At 47.7% G+C, this 18,927-nt stretch overlaps 1 protein-coding gene across 5 annotated transcripts in view; it reads left to right on the forward strand.

Annotated features, from left to right (window-relative positions):
- The window catches only part of LOC109853107 (zinc finger homeobox protein 4), a 307,047-nt gene that overhangs the window by 270,339 nt on the left and 17,781 nt on the right, over nt 1-18,927 (forward strand). Inside the window, exon 6 of one of the 5 annotated variants that reach the window (XM_020424882.1) lies at nt 14,650-14,720. The exons of the other annotated variants lie outside the window; for them this stretch is intronic. Within the exon in view, the coding sequence (XP_020280471.1) occupies nt 14,650-14,720 (71 nt within the window). The remainder of the gene's footprint in view (nt 1-14,649; nt 14,721-18,927) is intronic. 5 annotated transcript variants of the gene reach the window in all.

The following is an 18,927-nucleotide window of genomic DNA, read 5'->3' on the forward strand; positions in this document are numbered from 1 at the left end:
TTAACAACATTCCGTTTCCTAATTACATTCTGAAAATCTAATTTGCGCGGAACTTCGCAAAGAGATTGCCTTGGAAATTTTCATTAAATATAAATCAATTTCAAAGAATCTGCTCGCAAAATAGTTTTCAGCCGACGTGCGATATACCCCCCTATGTATAGCGCCCGGCGAGATACACTGTGTGTGCTCGCCATAATGGAAGGCAATATATCTCGCGATCAATTTCTTACGCGCGTTTGCGTTTCGCGTAGCCTCCTCGCGCGCTATCTTCTCGCGCGAGGATATTATTAAGAAGGGCGGATTCGCCAAGGGGATGGGAGAAGATGAGGCGGAGGAGGAGGGAGGGTTACGAGGGTCGGGGGAGAAAGAAAATTGACTTGAAGAAAAACCCCGGCTTGGAAGGCAGCCGACTCCGGGGCTCCGTGTGTAAACTTTTCTGAATTTCCTTAGGCAAATATTGGCCGGGCTCGCGGGCGCTCTCGCGCGCGCAGGGTCGTGCGAGGCGGTGGCTCTTGGGGGAGCCCTTAGGGCGAAGAAAATGAGATTTTTCTCGTAGAGAGAGAGAAAGAGAGAGAGAGAGAGAGCTCGTAGCTCCGCACGCTCGCTCTCTCCACTCAGGTAGGACGACAGTGGGAAGGGGGACTCGAATTCGAAATTAGCTCGTATCGAGGTCGTGCACCGTCTCGCGTATTACACATGAGAAATATATATACATATATATGTATACATATATGTACGTACGCAGACGTACATTCACGCGCGCACATAGAGCCCGAGCCGTGCTCATAAAAATATTCCTTGATCGTCGCAGAAAATTCTGGATTCTACGGAAAGTCACGTAGGAATGAGCCATAGCCTCGGGCGCATGCAAAATTACGAGAAAGAAAGAGAGAGAAACGAGTTACGGACGAATTTCGTAGGAGTCAAATGTGAGAATTCGTCGTTGCGCAATTTCCCAGCGCGATGTATTCGCGCTCGTATCTTCTTTTTTTTTTTTGTAATTGGAATTAAATAGTTTGAGCAAAAAATGTTTTTGTCGGAATTTCGAGAATTGTGTCGTTTGTATTTTTAACAAAACGTGTTGAGTACGGACAAAGTGGCGAAGTAAATAAGCAAGTCGCACGACGTCACGCGACGAATTGACGGAAGATGAGCGCGTTTAGAGACAGAGATTCTTGCCCTCTCCACTCCCTTCCCCAGAACACTCGAATATCGGCTTATGGTAATTCACGCGTAGTTATTCATCATCATAATAGAATGTATTCTAATAACGAACTTATCGAACTTTCTGGCAATCCGTCAAATTTCTATGGGAAAGATTTTGGAGGAGGAAGAGAGAGCGATCGCAACATCCTTAATATTGTTCCTTGGTGTTCCCCGATTATTGAACGTCAGCGGAACGAAGAGATACTTGGACAATAACCCGTAGGCGAATTCCTCAAGATCTAAGAAGGGAGCCTAGATTATATACCCGGTCGGAGTGGTGGTGGTCGCGCGGTATATAGAACTTACGGAGGTGGGTTCCCGTGGGTGTGGAGGGTTGCCTCGCTGTCGGGGGTGGACGGGAACGGCAATCATCCCTACTTGATGAGTTTTTCTTATTTTCCCGGCGGAGTTTTAAAAATGGCCGCTTGGCATGCAAGTCTGCTCGCGACCTGGTCTCTTCTTCTGGATTTATTTCGATTACTTTTTTTCCACCCTCGCGTACACGAAGCCACCCGTGTCATTCTCGTCCCTGTCCGTATCATCACATTTACACACATTCGCTCGCCGATGTCGGAGAATTTTACATTCGCCGCGTCAATCACCCGCATCATCTCTCTTGCAGCGCTTGAGATCTGTTTGTTTTAAGGTTTTTTACATATTTGGAAAATTTAAAAAATTTAATAAATAATAAAGAAAAGAAATGACTTTTCCCCCGGTTGCGTTTTTCTAATTGCAATTTCACTTATTACAAGGGAGCAATTTTAATCTCAATCGGAGTTTGAACTCAGAGAGTTCGTAGATCCCGCAGTGACGTTGTAGCGGGTCTGTGTACTAGACGCAGGATATATAACAGGATCTGTGTCCGGCAATCATCGAGCATTGAGCGAGAGAGATTACATTAGTAATAAGCCATTGATATTTCATAAGGCACGATCCCACGTTGCCGCGCACACGCACACGAGAGAACTTACAGACCCCCGCTCCCAGGAGATCTCAATCAAGGCGAAAAATAATTTTTATCCCCAATATCCGCTCCAATAATTTTTCCGCTTGCTTCCGCTCGATCGAGTTTTCCCGCAAGTATAAACGTTGCACGTACGTACGTAAAGGAAAAGTTCAATGTTTTTGTTTTGTTTTTGTCTTTTTATCGAGATGTGGCAAATGTGAATTTTCACTCATTCCTCACTTCATTTGGATCATCACGTCGACGCGATCAAATCAGAGATATTTTTGCTCGGTCGGAAATCCGAGATTGAAAATCGCATCCTATCATTACCGGACGATGCTCCTCTTCGCGCGCGCGGCGCAATTGAATTTAAAGGAAAAGCGCGAGAACGGCGCGAAAGCACGCTTTTCCGCTTGTGAGCGTATCTCCTTTTTCTTCGTCGTCGTCGAGCGCCTCGGGATCATTAGGTAGGAAATCGCATCGGATAGAGAAAGACGAGGACTCGATGCGACGCGACCGCATGGCGGGAATGAATTTTTTTGAACGATCGTCGCGTTCACGAATGGCAGGGACGAACGTGTTGGTCGAGAGAGACGGAGAAGAAGAGAGATGCGGCCGACAGAGAGTCCCCGAGATCTCTCATCTCCTTCTCTCTCTCTCTCTCTCTTTCTTCTTCTTCTCTGAAGCTTCCCTTGTCGTTTCGTCACACCTCCGCACCTCCTTTGTTTCAGCCGCTTCGCCCTCGGTTTTTCATACCGCTTTTTGCCCGCGCGTTTCGCCACTTAACTCCGGTAGTGTCGCGTCATCGCCGTGGCTGTCCAGCGGCCACTAAGGACTTCGTGCCGAGATATTGGTGGTATGCGAGAGAGACGTCTGGTCTACTTCTATCTTTGATCCGTCCCCATCCCTCCCTCCCCCGTTCTTGCGCTAGGGCTCCTTTGCTCCCTCTCGGGGATATTTAATATCGCGCGAACCTTCCACAACGTCGCAACAACGAAATTTTTCCAAGAACCGGTTTTAGAAATTGTTACCGCGTCTCTCAGTTTTTTTTGCGTTAAAAAAAGTTAATATCTAGATAGAAAAATACAAAATTACGCGAAAGACAGAAATAATACCGGAATTTTTCACGACCATTTGTTTAATCCGCGTGTCTTAACGAGGACCGAGGGAAACAACAACAGAATATACCAAGAGCGCGAGACAATTAACTTAAAATGCATTGGCCTGATTGAGAAAAGGTCCGCCTGTCTGTGAGCATGTCTGACAACGTCGAGCATAGCTCGTCTGAATGGATTGGAATGCGCCGCTCTCTGCCCCTCTTGCTGGGTCCCTCCTCGCCTCTCGACATACCGCCGATGTATTCCCTTTATACGCAAACACGTATACCTGGTCCCTCACCCACGCCATATATAGGACTCCCATCAGTGATGGATACGAACAAAGCATGAAACGGCCGGCTTTCGTTTCGGAAAAGTTTGACGTGCATCAAAAAAACGTCACCGCTCATAGTTTGCACGGTTGTTCGAACGTCCGTTGTGTTCGAGATCGGCGATCCGGAATGAAAAATAGTTTCTTCTTAATTCGAGAAAATTACGACCGTAGATTAATTCGCGAGCGAGCGAGCGAGCGAGCGAGCGCGCGCGCACGAAAAGTTTCGAAAATCATCAACCTGTAATTATGTCCCCCACCCCAGCATGATTTATTAATTCAATGAGAAGAACCATTTCCCGCACGCGAGTCGCTCGTTCTGTTAACTTCATTAATCGCCCGTCGCTCCGCGCCATTAAGAGGCATAAAAAGTGTTTCGCAGACGATACGCGAGCAATTTGTTGTTCTCACATCTCCATCGAGATGTTTATTACAGTGGTCTCGTTTTAATGTGGACACAACGCGTTCTTTCTTGAATATAAAAAGATCTTATGGAAATATCGCGAGAAATTCTGCCTCTCTCTCTCTCTCTCTCTCTTCTCTCAAGATCTCAGCGAGATCTTGATCGAACAAATAGAGATTCTCGTAGAGCAAAAAATTGCGCCAAACGCGCTCCGAGCAAGTACAACGAGCGAAACAATTTTTTGAGATTCCAACGCAAATTTCCGAATTCTCGAGAGAAATCCGGCGGATTTCTTCAGTTCTTCGTTATGCTTTTTTTTCCAGCTTTAGATTTCGCTTGGATAATTGCCGAGACACGGCGGGACGTCATATTACGATAATCTTATAAGCTTCTCTTCTGTGTTTAAAGAAACACTTCTCTTTCGCGTTGCACGATACCATCTTCTACTCGTCGATAATCGGCGAAGGAGCGTGGTCTCCCCTCACGGCCAAAGCGCAAAAAGATCCTATTGAAAATCAGGGTTACGCGATTATGTGCTCGCCGATCCAGAACCCCAAACCTCTTCCAATTATCCCGAAACTATTGTCCTTCCGCCTCCTTGCGATCCTCGGTCAATATCTTCCCTTTCATGCTTGGCTCCTCGCGAAAGAAGAGCACAAAGGAGCGGGTTCTTTCACGGCAGAGCTACGACGCACTGATTAAAAATTATCACCCGCCGACTACAAAAGGGGCACTTGCCCGCCACTCGTTCTGTGTGTCTCCTCTCCCGCCCCCCCTTTCTCCCCCTGTTCTTCCCATTCTAGACCATCCTTCGTCGCACAAACACACATACACGCCCGTCTTCTTCCTCGTTTCTCTCTCTCTCTCTCTCTCTCTCTCTTTTATTTTTTCTTTTCTTTTTGTCTTTTTTCCTCGCTCGCCGACACTTCTTCTTCTTATTTATCTCGCCTGGGTCCCCACGAAAGCTAAACAAGCCGCGGCCGTCGAGTTTGCGGCCGAGGAAACTTGGCAGACGAATTAAAAGTTATTCCCTACGTCGGACGAGAGAAAGAGAGAGAGAGAGAAAGAAAAAGAGAGTTTCGGTTCGGGCAGCGGTTATGGAAACGAGAAAAGAGCGATCGCCTCCGCAAATACTTTCGGCATGCGAGATATATAAAGACGCTTCCTACGCGCTCGGAGGACTCAGCATTTTTACTCAACTCAACGAATACGCGGCGGAATTCCTTGTCGGATTTCGTTCGCAAGTTCGAGCAAAATGACAGATCGAGTGTGTGTTTTTTTTTTTTTTTGTGTCATTTAAATATCATCTGGAACAAACAATTACACAGATCCGAGCAACTGGGTCGCCCGATGGGCGGGACTCGCGGGTGATTTTTAAACGAAAGGTTTGACACACCGAAGAATTTCGCGTTTCGTCGCGTGGAAAAGGAGGAGGAGGACGGACGAGAGCCAACCGCTGACAGAATTCTAGACCGTGATTCTTCACTTTCGCGGGGTGATAATAAACGCGCGTCTTTCAATCATTATTTAATTCTCCCGCAACCGGTATTTAACGTGTGTATGTGTGTGTGTATGCGGTTTCGTCATAATGGCATGTTAATCGCCGCAGGAGAGAAAACCGCTACCGCTGCCTCCGTACACCGCCTCGCGATCCTCGGGATCGATCCTTCCTTTCCTGACGTACACACGAATACGCCCATCGGGCATTCACGAGCGTCGGTCACGAAAGGGGCCGTGACTCGCGACGTGATTCGCACGTATCGTTGCCCTCACGATAATCCCAATGCCAGTGAACTTTCAATCCCGAAGGAGAAGCCTCCTCCGGGCTAACCGTCGCTGCGATCGTTCCCGACATCACCCAGTCATCATTGTCCGTCCACTTCCTAACTGGCGCATCACCGATCGGTCACGATCGCGAGCGTGTAACGGATGGATTTTATTTGAAAATCCATTAATTAAGACTCGGTTTCAACTTCGACCAGAGACGCGAGTTGAATGTAACTGTACAATGTCCACACGTAACGGTCAACGGTTTTCAAACTCGTCTGCGCGCGCGCGCGCGCGCGTGTGCGTGTGCGATTTCTCAAAAAATTTCGAATGCACCGCGTGTGTGCGAAAAGAGTCGCGCCAGCCAGTCCGGAATATCTCGGGCGCAGAATTATAGCAAGGCATTGAAATGAGTTCTGAGAATCGGGGTGTAGAGGACTGCTCACTGTCTTTAAAGGTGCCGTCGCGGAGCCGGCGAAATTGATGACTCTTCCTAGTTGAGCCCATTGTGTGTTTCGACTTGCTAATTTTAGACCAAAGGTCGATTACGAAAACGAATATCGTCCGATCGTTTAGATATATCGCGACGAAAACGCGTATACAATATTATTTCGCATCCGAGAATTTTTGCGATGCCCCTCACGGGTGTGTATCAGCGAGATAACGAGATTTAAATGACAAAATCGCAAAAAACATTCGCCGGACTCGAGAAGAAATCGAATATCACTGTGTAATTTTCTCATCGGGATTATCATTATCGATTTGAGCATGAATTATTGATAACGCGAACCCGTTTCTCCCCGTCGAACGAAACGTTCTCTCAATGGAGCGCGTTCGTGCTTTTAAAATCACAATTTTTTACCCGCTACATTTCAATTTCGTGTTTAAGGCAATGCCGCTCTCTCTCTCTCTCTCTCTTTCTGCACAGTAAATCCAGAGACAACACACACACACACACACACACACGCGCGTGCGTCTGGCTGAATCAGCATGAAGAAGCGTGTGGCGCGACGTAACGACTCGTTTGACGTTACTTGTTACATCGCATTGTCGCCAATTTTAATTTGGCACGACCGTGTTTTTCCAGCACGCCTCCTCCCACACAATGGACACTAAATTCTATCCACATACTATCCGGTTCTAAAGAAACCGATATTTGCGGCGCGCTTCGATGTGAAAATTAATCGGAGAGAAAAATGAAGCAAAACAGTGTGTCGGGATTTTCAAGTAACATTCCATGTTTCTTATCTCGGAAAGGAGTTTCCCGTCGTCGTCGTTCGTTTGAATTCTCGCTGATAGTTTCAAGTACGTCATTGAATTTTTCTCGGTATGGAAGAGACGGGAAGAAGGGAGAGGAGAAGAACGCGCGTGATTTGGCAGTGCACAAGACCGCCACCCGGTCGCACTATAAAAACCTTATCGCGATCTTCCCGCGGCTTGGGTGGGGACGCTTAATATTAATGTCTCTTCTCCCGCGGGGTGGGGGACATCCCTGCGCTCGTGCATACCGGGTGCTCCGGCGGAGAATTGCAATTTGTTTCTCTCCGATACCTTTCGATAACAATATTTACATATTTATTTACATTTGCTTTTCTCTATGCGTTTGTATTTATGCGGGTTCGTTTTAAAGAGCGAAATTACACGGAGATTAATTTTTTTTTTTTTTTTCGCCGCATTGACAGCGCGCCTCAAGCAGTCGCGCACACGTTCTCTCGAACATCGCGAGATTAGACGAATGTAAAATTCTCATCAAGTACACGAGGCGCGTATGCGCATCATCAACCGTACGTCAACATTCTATCGACAATTCACGTCGAATTAATCTGTCAATCGCGCGGCGAGTAATCGCAGTTTGACTCGTGTCAACCTTCGAACTCCATTTGACCCAGAATGAAATGAAGTCGGTCTTTGACGCAGCCTTGATCTTTCGCGATCTTTCATCCTTGTACCGCGAAGGGGGGGAAGGGAGGGAGGGATCACCGTCGATACAGGAGATCGAAATCGTCATTAATTCCACGTGACTCCGAGCGGCCAACGCTGCGCTCTCTCTCTCTCTCTCTCTTTCTCTCTCTCTCTCTCTCTCCGCACTTTCATGCTCCGCTCGTTCTGGGCACCACCATGACTTTTACCTCTAATTGCGAGTCACCTCGCCCAGGGACTTTTCGCAAGACAGGCCGCTGCACGCAAAGGTCACCAACTCGTTTACGAAGGAGCAAATGTTATCCTTTAGGCGCGATAACGGTCATAATGATGAAGTGGAAACGTTTCGCGGGACGTTGTTAATCAGAAAGTCGATGCTTCGTAAAAAAAAAAAAAAAAGAAAAAAGAAACTCAAAATCGATACACAAAGAAATACGCCAGCCTCACGCGATCGGCTTCTTCCTACAGAAAGGAATGCTGATAAACGCTACTTGCTCGCTCGAACGTATGTTCAATCGATACAACGGGAGAGACAAATTAAAAAAAAATAATCCGCTTTGAAAAATATTAACCCGATCAAAAACAATTTTTTCTCGTTAATACACGCGGCAGGATCGCAAAATTTACGCCGAGCATTTAATTCAAAGACGAGGTTGCAATTTGGTCACCCTGTATAAGATCTCGCGATCGCATACGTAGCGGAACCAGGTACCCAACGTCTCGCATCCCTCGTGTTATAACGTATGAACACCACGCGCGGGCTCGAGGTGGTATAGGAGTTTAATTGGTGGTAATATGAATCCGCGTAATATAAACCGCCATCAGTCTCTCTCTCGCCGTGAGAGAGAGAGAGAGAGAGGGTAAACGAGCGAGGAACGGGCGCGTTCGCGTAGCGAAAGGCGAGAGAGAAGAAACGGTGTCTCCACCTTCGCAACACCGACGGCTCTTTTTATCACTGTCGCGAGATTTGGCGCTCTTTAAACGTACCGATCGCTGATTACGCGGGCGATAATTCACGCGAGGCGAAACAGCGCTCGGGCGCGTCCCGGGATCTTCTTATCACGAGACGTGCGATTCTTTGTTTTTTACCAGGCAAGACCAGGCCCATCAATAATGAGATTTTGAAATTTTGCATCGCAAAATTATAAAACTGACAAACTATTCGAATTTGAGAAGAGAAAATTTAGAAATTGAATTGTTCGAGGTGTCCGGACTGTAGCTTCGAAAAAAAAAATTGGGATTTGCGCCAGATCACAAAGAGCCGCCGCATTGAATGGGAGCGCGAGACTGTGGGCGCTCGAAAATTCCCGCGGGGAAGTCCGGGAGCGAAAAGTCGTTGACAAAAAAAATTACGCCGGATCGCAATTCTTTCCGGGCCGCGAGAAGAGAAAGAGCGAGAAGTTCGTTGACTTTCCAGGGACGCGACCCCAGTGCGATCGGTGGAAGATAAATACCCGAGCGGAGGAGGATTCCCGAGCGTTTTTCTCTCGGAAAACCCCTCACCCCCACCTCCTAGTGCCACCCCGTCATTCCTCAGTGCCCTCGCGCGCCTTCTCTCCCCGAGAGCCGACCTCCCTTCGCCCCCTTCCCCCCATTTTCTCTAATGTATTCACAAATCTTCGTTCTAACGCGGGCGTTATCATTCTCCCAGCAGCCCCGGCCGTTTCTACGGACGAGAGTGGTGTGCTTTTGCGCGCGCGAGTATGCGGCGGGTGCTCCTTTTTTTTTCCACCCTCCTCCCACGTCGAGGAGGAGGTGGAATTCATTTCGCGGCCCAACGCCCTCGTCTCCCACGAACGGCACCGTTCGATTGCTTCGATTATCCTTACTTTATTCCTCCGAAGCTCATCCCTTCAGCCGTTCTCCGACCATTCTAGGAGTTTCCTCCGATCTCGATTTGCCATTCTCCGTTCCGTGACGTTGAAAAACGTCCGTATATACGTCGCGCGAATCGTCGGGACGCAGCGTAGCGATCGAAATATCCGTCGCTGCGGGAATATTCAAAAATCGAATAGATTTCATCGACTGTTAGAGAGACAAGTTACTCGCCTCGAAAAATTTTGCGAAAAATACACACGATCCTCTTATCGGTCGATTCATTTTGAAAAAAAAAAATTCCGCTCGAGCAATTGTATTTGTCCTGGTGAAGAATGTTATTTCGGACGAAACGACTGTTTAACGACGCTAAGCGACTATTCATTTCTATTACGGCTCCCGGGGGCTGTTCACTTGAGTTTTCATAAAACTTTACGTCTCCGGTTACATACGTCTCACCCGGGCACGAAGAAGACGTATTCATAATCGACTCGCCGCGGGTATATGCGGGATATTTCGAGGACGGAGATGGGAAATATCCCGACAGGACACGCCGGGGACGAGGGAGAGTCTGAGAGTTGAATTCGCGTCGTCATTCCGGAATATGAGATTTCCGAGGAGCGCCGTCCCGACGTTGGTTAGACGACCGAGCGACCGGAGGAGAAGGGGCGGGGGAGGAGGTCGCGAGCCGCGCGGGGGTGGAATTTCAGGATAAGGCGGACGCGATCGCGCGCCGAGACTTCTTCCGTATGTAAGTCGCATAAGCGAAACGAGCGGCGCAGATGTGTGTGCGCGCGCGCGCGCGCGCGACGCTACGTGTGTACAACGATAGACCCCGGGCGAGCGAGCGAGCGAGCGAGCAAGCGAAAGAAGATGGCGGAGAGAGGACATTATTGGATTCTGAACATTCCCGGAGTTATTAAAATTCGAAGCCAGCCGCGAGGAACATACAGCGGCTGGCGCTTGCGGGGAGGCTCGCGCGGGAAATGGAGAGATCCGCGCGCGCGGGGAAGGTGCGGGTTTTACGTTTAGGAAAAGCCACCCCCCTCCGTCGTCGTCGAAAGACGGGGGATGGGAAAAGGGCGCTCTTCCACGGGAATATTAAACTCCCGATACGGGCTGCCCTTCTTTTTAAGAAGGGCCGTTTTACCTCAGGCATAACAGCCTGTTCTCCCGCGCGCGGTCGGCTAACCACGAAGAAGAGAATAAGAAATGGGAAGATTGCGTCTCGAAGACGAGACACTTAACAGGATGGAAAGTTAGCTGGGGACCGGTCGGGAATGAATACTCGCGAATCCCTCTGGCGTTATTTTCTTTTTGCGCGATGCGAACACAAGATGCTCGGGAGAGTTTGTCAGGTTCCGATTTGTATTAAAAAAAAATTTAATTGCGCTTTTCATCTGAGAATCATTTTTCAATCGAGTTTTATTCACGCGCGTTATTATTATTAAGCAAAAGCTGCACGCACTTCTAATGCGATCCGTGACTGCGCGGCCATTTTCTTTCTTTTTTTTCGCTTTTAACGTAAACGGACTATTATCGAGGAGAGGCGATCGATCATCCGAGCCAATAACAAATGTCCCCGGCGAAAGTGGTAGTGGCTCTCTCGACGTCATGACAAACACAAAAGACGACGGAGAATTTTCAAGAGGGTTCGCCGAAAAAAGGGACGACGGCTCGCCTTCGCGGGGGCTGACGCTGATTTGGAAAAAGGGCGAGAGACACAACCGACGCGGCGTGTGGATTTCGTTGTGCGTTCAACGCGCGCGCAGATCGCATGTGAGCAAATATAGAGATCCTCTCGACGTAATCTGCGTAATCGCCGGATGACGTCGTTCATCGATCATGTCGCGACAATAAACCTAATACGATTTAGCGCGTGGAGCAATATGGCGGGGGGACCCGCCGCGGCGGGAGGATCGTGCGCGCGTGATTATACATACGCGCGGCAAAGAGTTCCATTATTTCGAAAACACACACGTGCGCCATTGTCGGAGAAGAGACGATCGCCAACCAATTGCCATTTATAGGCAAAACGTTTATCCGCGTTTACAATTCGCGTTAGTCATCATCATCATCATCATCATCATCATCATCATCGACTTTCGTGACAACGCGCGTGCGCGCGGAGAAGATTAGTGTTAATAACAATTATTACGATTCGATTTGCGTTGTGTGTAAATCAGCCGCGTTTGAAGATAGAATTAAATATCACAAGAAACACACACTGTGCGCACACAAACGTGATTTAGTTAAAAAGCGTTTAAATTGGTGTCGTTTCATCTCGCCTCGTTGAGGAAAATATTATATAAAATGTTAACACAGAGAGTGTGAGATTCCAGCGGAACAATTCTCACACAGCCTTCAACGATTTCTGTAATGCCAAGCCTGTCACAGCCTTCGGCTCATTCGAGTTTTTTATGCGGCGATGAAATGTCGAATAAATTTTATGAATGGCAAAGACAGGGGGCCGCGATCGGCGACCTCGTAAATTTTAAATTACGGATCCACACATACACACACGCGCGCGCAAAAATCGAAGGGCTCGATCCTTCGGGACTAATTCGCATTATTCTCAATACCCTTTTTTTTTCGTCAAACATATCACAATGTTCGCTTTTCCACCCTTACTTCCGAAAATCGATCGATTGATGGCAATGGTGCTTTTTTTTTCATCTCTCTCTTTCTCTCTCTCTATCTCGCAGTAGATAAACTTTAAAAATAACATATGTGTAACTGCAATTTAGAAAAAGGACGAAATTCTCTCTCTCTCTCTCTCTCTCAAAATAAATATCACCGAGCTACAAAGCCGCGAGCATGCAAATAAAACCGTCGGGATTACCGCGCTACGAGCCGCGAGAAAAGCGAACCCTCGCGCTTTGATTTGTGAACTGGCATTGCTGCCTGTCGGTCCGGAAGAAAAGCCTTTAGAGAGTTTTTCCGCCTGGCAGGACCGGTCGAATATTCTTCGTCGTCGAGCGTGAGAGGGCGGACCTATCCAATTCGCTCTTTCATTTCCGTGATTGCTATTTTAAATAATTGCATACTCTGTACCGTCTCTCCTCCGCGCCGAGCGGTTTGCGCGAAAAATATTTTCATACTTTCGCTACTTCTATTCAGTCGGTGCGCGCGGTAATTTCGAGATACCTCGGAGTTTGCCAATTAAATGCCCGATGATTGGAACTCATTGACGAACGCTCTTTCGGTGTGATTAAAATCGAAAAAAAAAATTGCTGAAACAACTCTGCGAATTAAAAAACTAGACTTTTTCGCGGAAAAACCGTTTAGACGAAGCCCGTCGTTGGATGTTTTTTTTTTTTTCTTAACAGTCTGTCGCGAGAGAAAGAATATCACATTTCCGTAAAGTCGGAGACATTTCTCTCGACCCAAAACTTCCCCTTGAACTTCAGTCACCGTGTCGACCCCCCTCCTGCCGATCGATCGTCTCGGTAACGTCACCCTTCATTGTTTCCGACACCCCAGCAGCGGGAAAAATTTACATCGTCCTCCGATGTAGCCTTCGTTCCCTCTTAACCCGGGGGGTGAACTCAGGACGCGGTGGAATAATCGGAGCGGAGGATGAAACCTCATCAAGCGGCATTAGCCAAGCGTCGAGAGGATCGTTAGCTCGTCTTAAGAAATTATCCCGAGGAGTTACACGACGAATAACGAAACTGACACTACTGGAACAGCAATGTGATAAACTCGTTAAAAAAAAGAGAGACAGAAAAATGCTGCTTGTGTAATCACAAAACATTTTTAATTTTTCTTCTCACTCAGCAAGATAATGAAATTTCCCACAAACACGCACAACCTTTGCCCTCCTCGCTGAGTATAAGACACGATTGTCTCAAAATCTTTAACACGAGAGGGGAAAAGTTGGAAAAAAAAGGGGGATGTGAAGTATCACATATACACACACAGTTGCGGCGGCTGTGTCGTGCGAGGCGACCCTCACTCGAATCGAATCGAAATCGCTCGATGAAGGCGAGCTGCGGGAAACAACGAACACGAAGAGAGACAAAAAAAATCGGGAAGAAAGGAGACGAACGATGTGTTCTGGGGGAGGGGGAGGGAGGAGGTTGTGTGGCAGGGAATCGGAACGGGATGAGGAAGAGAGACAGAAGCGCCTCGAGCAAGTGCTAAGCCCGATGCCGAGAGCGCCCAGGCTAAGCCCCCGAAGGCAGAAAGAAAGGTTTTATCTGCTCGCAGTTATTTATCGCTTTCCGTTGTAGCGGTGGCGTCGGGGCACGACCAATCAGAAGTCAGTATCCCCGGGTACCAGTCCGCGCCATCCGCATACATTATCGTGCGGAGCCTCGGCCATTGTCTTTCCACCGTTGTAAATCACATTTTATTCCCTCGCTTACGGTTTCGTTTTATTTATTTGTCGGAGAAACGTATCGCTACCGTACTCGTGGCCAACGCGCGCTCCACACACACGTTTCTTCTACACGCGCGCGCGCACACATCAGCTCGCGAGGAACCGAACGGAGACGCGTGAGCGCGCTTGTGTGTAGGTGGACACATGTGCAAAATCGAGAGACACGTATTTTACAACACGTGTGTGCGTGTGTGCGAGAACGCAGAGACGAGTACAAAAAAAAAAAAGAAGGAGAGAGAGATAGAGAGAAGCAGCGCGCTCCGACTTGGCTTCGCCTTTTGACCGCAGAATGTGTGAGAGTGGGAGGGACGGGCAGAGGGAAGGGAGAAGGGGAAGAGGGAACCCACAACGAACGACTTCGATTTTTATTAAGTACCCGGGGTCCGACCGTCGTCGACGGCTGTTTAACCAAATTCCATCGAGAGATCATCCCGCTGTATGCTCCCCGCGCGCAACAGCCATTCTAACGTTCTTTCTTCGTCGAGGAGAGAAAGAGAGAGTTTGGCCTGTAGCTCTTTTTTTTTTTTTTTTTAAATTATATCAAAAAGACAAAATTCAAAGTAGAAAAATCGCATTTCGCGAATTTCTTTTTGATCTGCTTCCAAGTAGAGTTTCCTTCAGTGCGTGATCTCAGTAGAATTCGTCCGCTTTTGATCCCTCTTTCCCTTCCCCTCGATCCTATCCGCGAGTATCTTGTAAAAGAAACAAAAAAAAAAAAAAAAAACTAAAATTTCCAATCATCCTAGAGCAATGAAATAAAATGCCAAATACTTGTGACAGTTTCAGCGGTGCAAGTAGACCATGCAGGCCAGGCTCTCTCTCAACCTCAGTCGCGTTCTGGCCATCAACAGGTCAGTACGATCAATTCAAAATTATCAGTGTGATCGAATTTTTCCCGATAGAACCACGACGTAACGCGATTTCGGCGGTGACTGAGGTTTGCCGAAACGTGTGTACCTTGACATTTAAATCGCATTGTCCGCGCCAACAACAAAGTGAACAGGCGCAGCACTCGGATTTTTAAGTAACATACTATTTTTAAATACGTAGAAGAATGCAAATCGAACCAAACTTTGATTTTGAAAGTCAAAATGCGATCGTGTACAACAATTTCAAATTACATTCCGTGACAATTTTAAATTTCGCAGTCATTGCGTTGCCCACGTGGATCTATCGGATATCTTCCCCCTTCTTCCCCTTTTCCCAAAAGTAGCCAGCGATAACGTAACCGAAATTTATCGAGCGCGAATCTCTCGCGGAAGGAACGTGCCTTGAGAAATCTCGTGTTACAAACGAACAAACGGCGTGCCGCTCGACGCGCCGTAGGGGTTGAAAGAAACTTTCCACCCCCTTCGACGACGCGAATTTGTCTCCCCGCGCGACACCGTGTTTCCTTTTCTCTTGTCATCTTCGGAAACAATCCCGCTGACCGTAGAACCACGCCGGAAGAACGGTCGTGCCTCACGGGGGAAAAGAAAGCACGGAGGGTGACCGGACGATGACTACGACGACGAAGAGGAGGTGAAACTTTTAAATCGCTGTAATTCGTTTTCATGGGCGTCCGCCAAACCCTCCGACGCCACCGGTCTCAGCATCCTGATTACTTTTTCGGAAGCCCCTTCGAACCGCACACGAGCGTTTTTTCCTTCTCTCGACTTGCCGCTGCCCTCCGCGACTTTTTTTTTGTCGCCTGCAAAATTAGCCCCAACCCCGAATCGAGTTCCCCCGCTCTGTCACCCTGCGTAGTAGCCTCTCTTTTTTTTTGTAACTCGAAACCACGCAAACACTCTGCAGCTTGTTTTAAGTTTCTCTTCCTATCCCAATCAGCATTCGCCACTCCTCGAGTCCTCCTACTCGAGCCCGACCTACCCTCCGCAAACGAGCGCGTCGCAATTTTCGATTTGTTCCGCGAAATCAAATGATCTCCAATTAAAAAAAAAATTTTTTTTAATGTCACTGTCGAATCGCATGTGGAATAAATCAGAACAAATACTAGACGCACGAGAACGAAGAGAGTTTAAACAGATAAAACGCCTACCTTCGCGGATGAACGTGGCATAATCAATAGTTATAAATACACCTACTTCCATCGAGCGCTGCATCGTTGTTTCATGATTTATATCGTCGCTTATATGAACACGAACATACACACACACACACACACACACAGTATTGATTTCCTCAGCCGATGTGTGTGCCAACGTTACGCCTATGCGATTTGATGCCTTTGCAGCAAAGCATTCGGCTAGTTTTTTTCGAGATCGATAAGCACACACAGATTTATTTCCAAATCTTGTTTGCAACAAAAATTCTATACATTGTGTGCCCGCGCGCCTATAATAATAAATTATACCTCCTCCCCCTTCTTTTCGAAACGACCTGCGTGAGCTCGCATTTCGCACGATATTTCAAATAGTCTCGCAATAGTCTGACGGACATCCAATTACAGCCGGCATCGTCGTCATCATCGCCCGGTCACGGTATACCGTCGTCATATATACGGGAAGTAAGTTCTTCGACAAACCGGTGGGGGTGGTTGGAACGTGATGGCGCGGGGGATGAGAGTGTCGGGGAGAAGGAAAGTCCGATAATGAGACGTCCGCGCTTTGAAGTCCGCGCCGCCGATTGACGCGAATCGAAGCCGAGGGGGATGGTGTGCGGAGAGAGAGAAAGATGTGGTTATGTACACCTTCCGTGAAATCACGGATCTCTCACGGTTTGGTGCGCACGACGATCCGCGGGAGTGACGTATCGACTAAACAATGTGCCACGTTCGAGAAGACACGGGCGCCGAGCGTGAAAACGACATCCGATCGAAACGACTGCTTCTCCGCCTCTTCCTCGTCTCCTCTCTCTCTCTCTCTCTCTCGTCCGCCTCCTCGGATGCTCTTCCGTGACTATCGCGACCGTTGTCTCGACTGCGACGTGTACCGAAATGTCACGGCGAAGCACGCTTCGCCCCCTCCTCCTTCCCGTCCCTCCCCTCCCCCCCCCGGGTTCGTCGCCCGCGCGCTGGGATTAAATCGTCTCCGATAATAAAAACGTCTCGAACGGAAAACATCGTTAACGCGCGTCCGAAAAACGAAGAGAGATTTTAAACGAGTCGAGAGAGAAACGAACTTCCAAACTTTCCGGTTGTATTTCGTCAGCCAATGTCTGAAAATCTCGTCTTTCTATGCTTGCGCTCGTTTCTGCGCCTGTTGTCGACACACGCGAGAGATTTTTCTTTCGCCCGATTATTCCGACAGTGCGTGCGCAATTTTTTTCATTCGCAACTAGTTCCCGCTGCACCGAGCACTGTGCGCAAGGTCAGGGGTCATCCCTGACCCTGCCACTTTTCGACCCCTCTGGAAAAAAAAAGTTCGTAATAATCCCTCGTGACATAAAGCTATTTTTTTTTTGTTGCCACCCACTCGGCCTGCGCCCGCAAATGACATGCCCCCGCGATACAGAGAAGAATAAAAGGGCATGTAATCAATGCGCGTACGTAGAAGGGAACTCGCAATCCAGCCCCGGCCGCCGATCCTCGACCGCGGTATCGACGATAAAGACTCGTCAAATACGCGCGCGAATGACGATCTGAAATATCTTCTCCTTGTAACGCGGAGATAAGATTAATGAGATCGCTTTCCTTTTAATTAACAAAAACTCTAAATGTCTCGATGGAGTAGTGGCAATCGCATGCGTAGCAAACAGAGAACGTACTGTATTGTTCTTTATTTATTTATTAACATTATTCACATCTTGTTGCATAAAAAAAACCAGTTATCTAATTCCATACTATTTCCCTTTAATTAATAATTTATTCTCGTGCTATTGCGGTAATGATAGTCTATCCACGCTAGCCTAACCTATAAAATAATCCAAGAACGCAAACTTTTCAAAAGTTCCCTCGATAATATAGTTTCGTTTCGCCACACAATGTTATAAAAAGACGTGAACACAATGACAACCGCTTTTTAAATATTAACATTTATTGTCCCTCGCTCTTTCTCTCTCTTTCTCTCGGGGGGAGAAAAGAAAGGAGGCATCCGCTATTATGCGCGTGCAGGAACAACGAGCGGTCACTCGCGCAGCCGTCGCGATAAAAGTTTTATTTGTTCGTGAACAGGAATGATTGAGCCGCGCGTAAGCAACGTAGTCATTTGGCGAAATGACGATTGCGGAGAAAAGAGTGAAGAGTAAAAAAACTTTTTTTTTTTTTACTCCGTCATTCCGCACACCCTCTTCTCGAAGATATGTAGCGCGGTCATCGATTCGAGCGGTGTGCATCGAGCAAGCAACCCTCGCAAGTTCAACCTCGTGTCATTACGTCTAACAAAGTCACGAGTTTATTCTTGCGTTGCGATAAAAAAATTATTTCAAGACCAGTCGCGACGTAACAGTTTTCGAAAGATCGCGAGATAGCGAAAAAAATCCATCCCGAAATTTTCACGTAATATCGCCGCGCCGAATAACACGCTGCTTTCGCCCCACGTGAAACTGTCGTCCACCCCTCCCGTCCTCCCGACGTTCTCTTTTCACCCCGCTCTCCGTCCCTATCACGTATGGTTATTAACGTAAAAAAAGGCCGCGCATTAACGCCACCCTCCTCGGCACTACCCACCCCACCTCGGCCCCATAAATATAAGAACCAACCCTCACCCCTGAGATATATCCCTCTATCATCCGTGTCTGAACGTGGCGCGTGAAAAACACGATTCGAAACCGACATATGGAGTCCCCATCGGCCCCGCCGATGGATAGCGTTGACGAATGCGCGTTAGAAAAAAATATCGATTTTTATACAGCGCCACGCTGTACTTAATGTTGCATAACGCTTCGGCATTATTTTCCCAATATTTCCGGACGCGTTGTTATTCTTGCCAAAACAGATCTATACTCTTCTTTATTATTATTATTATTTTTTTTTTATAAAGATTTTCGTCGAATCCTCGCAATCCTCGCGTTGATGATATGAGAATAAATTTCAATTGCAAGTAATTGGAAATCAATGAGAGCGGCCTATGTGCGAGACGCGCGCAAGTGTAAAATAATGGCGGAGGATATCACGTAGTT

Source organism: Pseudomyrmex gracilis, unplaced genomic scaffold (genome assembly GCF_002006095.1).
Source record: "Pseudomyrmex gracilis isolate BER0280 unplaced genomic scaffold, ASM200609v1 scaffold_43, whole genome shotgun sequence".
Classification (NCBI taxonomy): domain Eukaryota; kingdom Metazoa; phylum Arthropoda; class Insecta; order Hymenoptera; family Formicidae; genus Pseudomyrmex; species Pseudomyrmex gracilis.